The following is a 10,541-nucleotide window of genomic DNA, read 5'->3' as shown; positions in this document are numbered from 1 at the left end:
GCTCAGGAGATTGAGACCATCCTGGCTAACACGGTGAAACCCCATCTCTACTAAAAATACAAAAACAAAATTAGCTGGGCATGGTAGCGGGTGCCTATAGTCCCAGCTACTCGGGAGGCTGAGGCAGGGGAATGGTGTGAATCCGGGAGGCAGAGCTTGCAGTGAGCCGTGATTGTGCCACTGCACTCCAGCCTTGGTGATAGAGACTCCATCTCAAAAAAAAAAAAAAAAAAAAGGTCCATGAGCATCTCAAAACCAACAGGCTCAACTCCAAATCCTTGACTGTCCACTACCAACTACCTCCATGTCTTGCTGGATGGGAGCACATGTAGCTCCACAATACTTTTGGTCACACAGGCTTATTGAGTCTTCTTAACTTTCTTATTCATCCCCTCTCACTATTCTCACCTCTGTGGACTTAATTCAGTTCCCCATTTCTCCCGTGGATCACTGCATTAGGTTCCTTACCGTTTTCTTCCTGCCTTAAGTTTTGCCCCCTTTCAAGTCACCCTTCACTGAGTTTCTTCACTGTCTTTCCAAAAACGTAAATCTTATCACAACAGGCCACAGCTTAAAGTCCTTTAGTGACTCCCCATAGCTCAGAGGATGAGGTTCTCATTTCTGAGTATTTACAGTTCTTGTCTGTGTCTGTGGCCTCGACTCTCCCCACTCCCCTCCAAGCCCCGTTTCCTTGACTGGGCAGCACTCCTTGTTCTTCCTATTCCTCACGCTGTTTCCGGCCTCTAGCCCTGTGAGTTTGTCCTTCCCACTGCTGGAACATTCTTCTCTCCTTTCCCTTTCCCCTACTCCTGATCCTTCAGAGTCTAATGGCCACCTCTCTGGGAGGCCGCATGAGCTCACCGGACAGGTGCTCCTCTGTGTGCAAACATTACTGTGCATAGCTCTGTTAGAGTACTTCATGCCATGTAATTTTTGCTTCTTTATTAGTCTCTCCCCTCATTGGCTGGAAATCCCATGAGGGCAGCATCTGTGTCTTGTCTAACTTGGTATCCCTGGCACCTAATATACTACATCTGACACAGAGATGTTCATTCAATTAATACTGAATGAAAGCTGGAATGAAGACCATACATTATCTCCTTTCAGACTCACAAACTGCGAAGTGGCTATTGTTAGTATAGAATCTAAACAGGGGGATTGTATTAATCTATTCATTTCTTCAACTTTATGGACAAAAGACTTTCAGATGATTGCTGAAAACCAAGAAAAGCTATTAAAAAGCAAACTTGAAAAGGATTATACTCTGGTGTAGTAATTCCAACCCTGGGTAGGAATGCATACTTAATAACTAATCAGAAGCAGGCAAGTTTTATTCACCAAGACATTAATCATCAAGTAATTTATGATAGTAAAAAAATTGGAAAAAAAAGAGAGAGAAATGATTAAACACCCAGAATTATGGTACATCCATACAACTGAACATTATACTGCCATTAAACAGTATGTTTCCAAAGTATTTTTAATGATCTGTAATAATGCTTATGTTATTTGTGAAAAAGCTGGATAGAAAACTGAAAATATACTAAGATCTTAAATTATGTAAAGGGAAAAAAACCTCACAAATAAATAGAGAAAAAAGAAAGGAACATATTAAACTCTTCAGTGATTGTATCTTGAGTGCTTTTTTCGTTTTTTATAATTTTTGATATTTTCCAAATTTTCTACAATAAGTATCTTTACTTATACTGTCAGAAATATAATAAAATATTTTCAAGTTCGAGATTTTAGCTGTGTTAGTTGTATTTGGGTGGCATTATTCCTCTTTCTTCTATTGATGGTGCATCAGGTTTTCTTTGGGGATGCACCCCTCCCCATCTCAGGCCACTGGTGTGAAGTGGACCCCTGACCCTGGCTTCGGGGGTGGGCACATGACTCAGACATGGCCAATCAGCATACTCTATCCCTCTGGCTCCTTCCCAATGGGCACATGACTTAAGCCAGGTCAGTGAGACTCGGTTTCTCCCATAAACTTTTATAGGAGATGTTTATGGGGGCAGGAAAGCTCTACTTCCTTTGGTACTAGTGAGCTGTAAGCCTAGAGCCGCCCTGAGTGTATACAAGGATGGCAAAACAACACAGGAAAGTATTGTTGAGGATAAAGGAGGAAAGTGTACGTGCACTTGTGCACACATGCATCCATACACACTCACCCTTCAAGTCCTGAAACTTTGAGTCCTTGGATCTAGGAAAGTCTGAAACGCTATCATCCCTGGACTTTCTGGTTATAAGAGCCAATACATTTTAGGCTTCTTTGTTTGCTGGCTTAAGTTAATTTACGCTGCTTCTATAAGTTGCAATCGAGAGTCCTTGCTAAAAGAATTATGAAAACAATGAAATACATAAAGCACAATCCCTGAACATGCCCAGGACTATCACAAAATACAGTATAGAATTAATCCATACATCCTACCTGAGATATACATTTCCATCATTGCCCATGTTCCATTGGACACTGCTGATCTATAATATAGTTCCTTATATATTACAGCACATATGTCCACTCATAGTGCCTTATATATATGCTTCCTTTCTTTATGTAACAGGCAGGGGGTATTACTAAAAACAGCTAACAACCCTAAAGGTACAAGTACTGGAGGCTCTCTGTTGTGGCCAGCATTAAAATTTTAATTTCTGGATCTAAGGAGATGTAGTGTGTCTCAAGGTTGGGTTGGGAGATGTTTTAGGGGATTTTTTTTTTTTTTTTGTAATCAATACAGAAGGATTTCAATATTGTGTCAACCAATAAGGCCAAATTGGTGTGTACCGGCTGAACACAAATTCTGTTAGCAGATATTATAGTTTCTTATTTGAGTACCTATTTTCCCTGCTGGACTGTGAATTCCGCTAGGCAGAGACTTTGTCTCACTCATTTATGTAGGTCTTATGCCTACCTAGATGCTCAAAAGATATTTGCTGAATGAAAAACTGGAATGACAGTCCAACATTGTATAACTCCCTATTGAGGTTTTTTTTTTTTTTTTCCTGATAGAAGTTTCTTGCCTAGAATTAAATTGCAATATGGTCTCTTTTCACCCACTCTTTTGAAGATGTTATCCTCTCCAATATCAGCTGATTGAAGAAGAAAATTGTAAATTTTCTCTCTCAGGCATAATGTTGATATTTTAACTCATAGTGATTTTTTCTCAATTCAAAATGGATTTTAGAAATAAATCAAGATCCCAGAAACTTATGATTGCTTTGAGTGGTATCTTTTATCTGTCATCCTAAGAAAAACATGAGATCTGATGGCCCAGAGCACAGAGACCTTTTGTATTTCAGTTCTCCTACAGCCACATGACTCGAACCTTTTGCTGGGAGACTGGGATGGAGGTCCCCATACTTGATTATAAGGACTGTGAGGGCAGGGGCCACATCTGCTTATCTGTCTATTAATAATAGTACTCCTGGTACCTAGCTCCTCCTTGCTCCACAGCAGACACTAAATAAATGCTTGCTGAGTATATAAATACTTACATTTAAAGAGAAGCAATTATACACATTGATCATTTGATCATCCTCTAGTACTGATAATTTTTAAGTGATTAACTTTAAAAATCATTTTTCTTACATCAACCTGGGTCCTCACACTATTAAACAACAGGAGAGCTTTCAACATTAAATGAAGTGGGGCAGCTGGGCAACTATAAATTTTGGATGATACTTCAGAGAAGAGTCTAGGTGTATCTGTTCTATCCCTTTTTCTCATGGGCATCTGCCATTTATTTTCCATTCTTAAGCTCTCAGGAGGGACGTCTTTTTAGTTTATCAGAATCCATAGGGAAAGCTCATCTTTCTTGGAGTAGGTCTTCAAATAAGGGTTCAAGCCCTGGGTCTTCCCTCACTACAATAATAAACACACCTGCTCTACCCTCCTCACAAAGCTGTTATCGTGAGCATGAAAAGAAGAGTCGGTGTGGGAAAGAACTATTAACCCCTATACAGATACCGTGTTGCTTTCCGTTCAAAGATCCACCATGAGACTGTGGGTAAAGCACTTTCTGGGCAGTGAAATCTGGCTTAAGAGAATCATTGTACTTTTATTCTGCTCCTGGGACCGGCAAGGGCAGTTAAGAGGAACACAGGGATCCCTAGCCCTAAAACTGTCGTCTGATACAGAGGCAGATAAATCATTACTGGGGTTGGCAGCGTTGGGGGCAGAGGCGGAAATGTGTATGAAAACCTGGGCTCCCAGAGCAAACTTTGCAACGCGCCCCTCCCCACTTCACCGCCCCAATCTCCACACAAGTCCCGGCAGGGGCTTCTTGGGCGGAGGCCACGCCGACCAATAGGAACCCACTGTATTCTTACAGGTTACGAAGCAGGTGGAGAAACTGAGCAGAAACAATTAGCTAAGCGGGGCTCAGCCTTTACCGCGGTGCCACGCGCTCCTAACAGGCCTGGAGGGTAATGTCGGGGCTCAATTTCCTAACGCTCCCCTCCCCATCCCCGTGTCACCTCCACCAGCAGCGGCGTCCAGCCTCCTCCCGCCCGAACGTGCTGGAGGGGCGGGCAGCCGTCCTTTATTGTCTGGGGAGCACCTGGCAGGTGGCGGGCCCGTGCCCTAACGTGCGCGTGGTGCCCAGCTTCACAAAGCGAGCGGGCAGCACCTCTTTGGTCCGGGAACGGCCTCGGGCGAGCCGACCACATCCCAGGGGTGGAGAGGTGGAGAGAAAGGGGCTCCGGGGTCAAGAGCTGGGAGCTAGGGCGCGCGCGCGCCCTCCTCCTCCCCGTGGGCACAGCCCCCCGGCATTAACACGTCGAAAGAGCAGGGGCCATACGCCGCCGGGAAGGAGCGAGACCCGGGCGGGCGCGAGGGAGGGGAGGCGAGGAGGGGCGTGGCCGGCGCGCAGAGGGAGGGCGCTGGGAGGAGGGGCTGCTGCTCGGCGCTCTCGGCTCTGGGGGCTCGGCTTTGCCGCGCTCGCTGCACTTGGGCGAGAGCTGGAACGTGGACCAGAGCTCGGATCCCAGCGCAGCCACCGCGATGAGAGGCGCTCGCGGCGCCTGGGATTTTCTCTGCGTTCTGCTCTTCCTGCTCCACGTCCAGACAGGTGGGTCACCGCGGCTGGCACCCCGACCGTGCGACTCCTCGGCGAAGCCTGTGCCCGGGAGGGTGGTACACGCCGGAGTGCATCTGGAGAGAGGACTGCGGGCCCTCAGTGCCCGTGCGTTCCAGTCTCCGGGGGAGACTCCAGGTGTCCCTCGGACTCTCCTGCGCCTTGCCTCGCTCACCTGCGCGAGGAGACGCCAGCTGCTAGTGGTGGGTTCTTCGGGAATGGGGACAGCGAGGGGAGGTTAGGCGTGAGCGAGGTTGCAGGCTGCGTGCGAGTTTGGGGTGGCTTTTGTGCCGAGGTTGCGCGGGGGGCGGAGGCGAGGGGCTCAGGGGTTCCCACCGAGCGCCTTCTCTGGCCGTGCGAGGCGCGGCCGCAGCTTCCTTTTGTTAAAAGTTGGCGTGTGTGTGACCGGTGCCCAGGAGGACCTGCCTGCAGGTTCTCCGCCGCGCGGAGGGCAAAGTTAGAGAGCCCTTTCTCTCCTCTGCGGCTGCTGCCTTCCAACCGCAGGCGCTCTTTGTGCCCAGAGCTGGGGACCGACCCGCTGCCGCCTCTGCTCACGGCGCCACCCGTGGAGACGAATCGAAGCCTGCGGATTTCCCCGCCTCCGGGTTAGGGTTTTGCTCTGGGAGTGCGCGGCGTGTGGCTGTGGGGCCGGACTCCCGCGAGCCTGGAGGTGGTGGGTACAGGGACAACTTGGGCAGGGCGTGTGGAAAGCAGCCGCTAGGTTGCAGACTTTTTGCTTTCGTATATCCTGTGCTCGTCGTTTTCGGCCGCGGCGCCGTTTCATTCCTGCCACGCGCTCCGGGGCGGCTGGAGGCTGCGTTTGCCGCCTGCTCCGGGAAGGCAAGGGACAGCGTGCTGGGACTATGCGTGCCCTGATCCCGGCTGCCTAGCACGCCGGCCAGTGTGCCCGGCCTGCCTGGCGGGCTCTGGAAGCCCGTAGTCCCGGTGTCTGCGACCTGTATTCGCAGGTCCTGTTTTCTTCGGAAATTTTTGAGATTAGTGACCGCCCGCCTCCCTGTCCCCGGGGAGGGGACATCTATACTTCAGGGCTGCCTGGGGGTGGGGTGGGAGATGGAGTGGAACTTTCTGCAAATCCTACTCAGTTCTTAAAGCTATAACAAAAAACCAGATATATCCGCGCGGGAACTTGGGTCTTAGGTGAAGGATTTGCAGGCTGCTGGAGCCCCTCGGTCAGATTTCTGCCTCGTTCCCTTTTTTCTAGGTGTCGCTGGTGCGCGCGAGTGCAGGTCGCCCAGCTCACTCCTGAAGCCCTGCTCTCTCCCAGGTCATTTTTAAAACAAACCTTTAAGGTTACCTTGATGGTGTAAGGATAGAAAGTGAGTCTTAACTGGAATCAAGCGCTTGAAAGGAAGCGGCGCAATGAACGGTTGTGAGACTGTCTACTACTGGTCAGTTTCTCTATAAAGTCTCCAGGCGCAGTCTCCCGCGTCCTGGTCTTGTAACTATTGTGGGGGCTTTCCTGTGGGGGCAGAGAGGCCTTGCATCTGGACCCCTGTGCAGCAGGAGGGGTCAGCAGGGGTCACGAGGGCGTGTTCAGATTCCCTGGAGGATTTGATCACCTAGCTTAAAACAACACATCTGGTCTTTATGTTTTTGTGCCTTGACCTTTTTAATATCAGTTAAGGTATGTGAACTAGACCCCAGTAGGAGACTAGAAAGACCACATCGAATATCTCCCTTTTACAAAATTAAAAGAATCAATGGTTTTCTTCTTCCCAATAGATTTTTGGCAAAGGGAATTTTAAGGTCTGTCTCCTGGGGGGGCAGTGTGGTGTAACGACAAAGCCTTGATCTGTCCCCTGGGTTCTCCTTTTCTCTGCCATTTCTTGGCTGCGTGCCCTTGGGCAGGTTGCTTAAGGCAGGTTGCTTAAATTCTGGGGAACCCAGTGTCCTCCAGAGTACAAGGAGGCATCTGCATCATGAAGGATCCTTTGGGTCCAGAATTCTCCTCCAATGTTCTGAGTGTAGACTCAGCACTCTTTTCAACTATTCCCCCGGTCCCTGTCTGCCTCTTTGACATTCCTCTGCCTCTCCTGCTCAAGGGGACCTCATGGAGTATGGGTGCATCTGACCGGTCTGCCCCTGGCTGCAGCAAGGAGCTGTGGCTTATGCTTCCCACCCCTCAATTCCCATATATTCCTCTGCATTGCCGTTTGAGGGCTAGGAGGTGCCCACTTTGTCCTAACCGTCATTCTTCTCCTCCCCCACCACCACCCCAGTATTACAGCTCCTGTGCCTAACAGGATGAAGCTGCAAGGAATGGTGAATCATACCTTCCCCGCTTCATTCCTGCAGGTGTGAGGCTGGAGTCATTCTCAGCAGCTGGATGCAAGGCAGTCTAAATTATTATCCTGCTGGAAATGTCCCAAATAAATATCCCAGATAATTCATTTATCCCTATTCTGTTTTTTCCCCCACTCATCCCCATATTTTTTCCTCATGACTCTCTAAATAATGTATGCTGTGCATTTATAGCATGCTTTCTAATGGGCCTAAAATTTTGTATGACATGTGTGTTATACATAGTTGTTGCTCTTCAGTTGGAAACTGTGTGCCAGGCCTGTTGCTTGGGGCTTTACCTGCTATTTCTACTAGTCTCAATGAGCCTAGGAAGTAGTATTATTATTACCCCTAACATTTTACAGCTGGAGAAACTGGCTAAGGATAAGCGCCAAGTCATCAGTGGTGAAGCCTGATGAGATTGGCTCTATGTGCCCAGCTCTATAACCATTCACATGATTCACCAGAATCTGTAGTAAGACTCATTCAAAAATATTTAATGCGTTTTTACTATGTGCCAGGGATTGTTGGAAGTTCTGGGAATGCAGAATGGCCAATGTCACTGCCTTCCCAATTTTGGTGAAAAATATTTAGAATTGGGTGTCTTATGAAAGGGGAGTATTTGTGGAGGGAGGATTAATTAAATTTTAGCTTGGAGGAAGGGTTGTAGGCATTTGACCCTGTGGTATGCTGGCTTAGTTGTTAGCTGTCTCATTTTAGTTAGCATCCCTCAGAAATGAAGGTAAGCTATTTCTAAAATGATGATGCACGCCAGTTAAAAATTCATCTCCCACTCCAAAACATAAAAATGGTCTTGTGCATAGGTGTAAAAGAGAACACCCCCAATAATGGCTGATGCCATTGGCTATTTACCCTGGATAGCACGGTGAGAAATAACGACAATATACCATCCAAAGCCATTTTTTCTCCCAAAAGAAATTCTCGTCAGAAATGTGCCAAGTATTGTGCGGGCTTCCCTTGGAGCACATTTATGTACAGATGTTGTTGTGGTGATGAATTGTGCTGCTGTTGTTGACAGCCCTTCAAAGTTACCCTTAGGGTTTTGACTCATTTCCTTGAGTCTCTTCCAGCTGATTAAAGAAGGACACAAGGAAATGAACCTCGGTGTCTCTAGCGGAATTCTCAGAGCTGGACTGCAGTGTGGGAACCCCTTCAAAGTAGTGGTCAAGGCTGTGGCAGCATTTTCTTCAGAATGAATTTAGTTGAAGAGTTGGCAGGCTAGGATATGGGAAGTGCTTTCTTTTGCTGCATTAATGTGTGGTAACTTTTAAAAGTTGAGATTAAATGACATTTGCAGGAATCCAAATATGCAGATTTCATGTGCAGTTTTGGTAACTTGAATAGATATTGCCACAGCTATAAATCCAGAATGAGGAAGGCCTCGGGGTGAGTTAGAGGAGGTAAAAGTTTGCCTGGAGGGCAAATCCAGTGTAAATCTTTGTTGTATGTAGAGAGGAATTGAGTTGAGTCGGCTTGGCGCAGCAGCTCTGATTTCTGACATTTTTTGGACATGATCATGTAGCTCATCTTTTGACCTAAGACTCTTAATAAGTAAAGAGCAGTTGTAATCTGATAGCCCGCGGAGACATGCTTTCTTTGGCCTACATGATGCTTTTCAGAAAACATTGAGGCAGTATTAAGCAATCTAGAGATTTTTTTTAAAAAAGATTTCTATTTATGTCTCCTCTTTAAGAATTATAGGTCATGGCTCCTGCAGATGAGGCCTGTGCTCTTCAGGTTGCATTAGGCTCTAGGGCCTGCCATCCCTTAGGCATTTCTCACTGGGCAATGGTGAGTGCAGGAATCCAAATATGCCCCTGGAACCAGGCAGATGACAAGTGGGAGGAGCACAGGCCTGCCTACCTTGTGTTGGTCTGATGGCTTCATGACTGACAGCTCGGTGGCCTTAGAGCAAATTGCTTAACCTTTTTGAGCTTTCATTGTCCATCCTAGTTTTGCCACTTATTAGCTCTGTGAGTTTTGACAAATTACTTAACCTCTCTGTGCTGGTCAATGTGTTGCTACATGTAAAACTTTTGGAATGGTGCCTCATAGTAGAGGCTCAATATGTGTTAGCCATAATTATCATCTGTAAAACAGGAATTATTATTGTCCCTAAAATGGGAATAATGCCCCCTCTTTTAAGATGATTGCCCTAAAAATTAGAGATTTTTTTTTTTTTTTTTTTTTTTTTAAGAAAATGTCTCGCCCAATTGCCCAGGCTGGAGTGCAATGGCGCAATCTTGACTCACTGTAACCTCCGCCTCCCGGGTTCAAGCGATTCTCTTGCCTCAGCCTCCTGAGTAGCTGGGATTACAGGCACCTGCCACTGTGCTTGGCTAATGTTTGTATTTTTAGTAGAAATGGGGTTTCACCATGTTGGCCAGGCTGGTCTTGAACTCCTGACCTCAGGTGATCCGCCCACCTCTGCCTCCCAAAGTTCTGGGATTACAGGCATGAGCCACTGCGCCTGGCCTTACAGATATTTGTAAAGGTTCTTAGCACAGGGTTTGGGATGGGATAGGCACCTAATAAATGAGTGAATGCCTCAGGTATATATAGAACTTGACTACTTCTCTATGATTCTTGAGCATGGGTAGCAGTAAATATGAACTTGACAGTTTTTTTGTTTGTTTTCGAGATTGAGTTTTGCTCTTGTCACCCAGGCTGGAGTGCAATGACGTAATCTCTGCTCACTGCAAACCGCCACCTCCCGGGTTCAAGTGATTCTCCTGCCTCAGCCTCCCTAGTAGCTGGGAGTACAGGCACCCACTACCATGCCTGGCTAATTTTTGTGTTTTTAGTAGAGGCAGAGTTTCACCATGTTGGCCAGGCTGGTCTCGAACTCCTGACCTCAGGTGATCCACCTACCTCGGCCTCTCAAAGTGCTGGGATTACAGGCATGAGCCACCCTGCCCAGCCGACAGTTTTAAAAATAAACTTTAATTTTTTTGGTCTTGTTTTATTTAGCTTTTGATAAGAGGAAATATCTAGTCTTAGAGATTGAATAGATCTTGAACTTTTTCTTTCTCTGGGGGGGAAAAAAAACAAACTACACATCTTATAAGATTTCTTCAACAGAAACATTTGTGTCTGGTACTTTTCCCATTCATCTTATGTTTTAACTGTCATGCTTACATTTTG

General features: G+C 46.9%; 1 protein-coding gene across 8 annotated transcripts in view; it reads left to right on the top strand.

The window, feature by feature from the left end:
• Positions 1-4,868: 4,868 nt before the first annotated feature.
• KIT (KIT proto-oncogene, receptor tyrosine kinase) overlaps positions 4,869-10,541 on the top strand; it is an 82,983-nt gene continuing 77,310 nt past the window's right edge. For 2 of the 8 annotated variants that reach the window (XM_037989435.2, XM_007998691.3), the window contains exon 1: positions 4,872-5,069. In XM_037989435.2, the coding sequence (XP_037845363.1) occupies positions 5,003-5,069 (67 nt within the window). In that variant the 5' untranslated portion in view covers positions 4,872-5,002. Of the gene's footprint in view, positions 5,070-10,541 lie in introns of all 8 variants that reach the window. The other 6 variants (XM_007998692.3, XM_007998688.3, XM_007998690.3 and 3 more) reach the window with 5 other exon arrangements.

The sequence above is a fragment of the Chlorocebus sabaeus genome, chromosome 7 (assembly GCF_047675955.1).
Source record: "Chlorocebus sabaeus isolate Y175 chromosome 7, mChlSab1.0.hap1, whole genome shotgun sequence".
NCBI lineage: Eukaryota > Metazoa > Chordata > Mammalia > Primates > Cercopithecidae > Chlorocebus > Chlorocebus sabaeus.
This window is presented reverse-complemented; position numbering and strand designations above follow the sequence as displayed.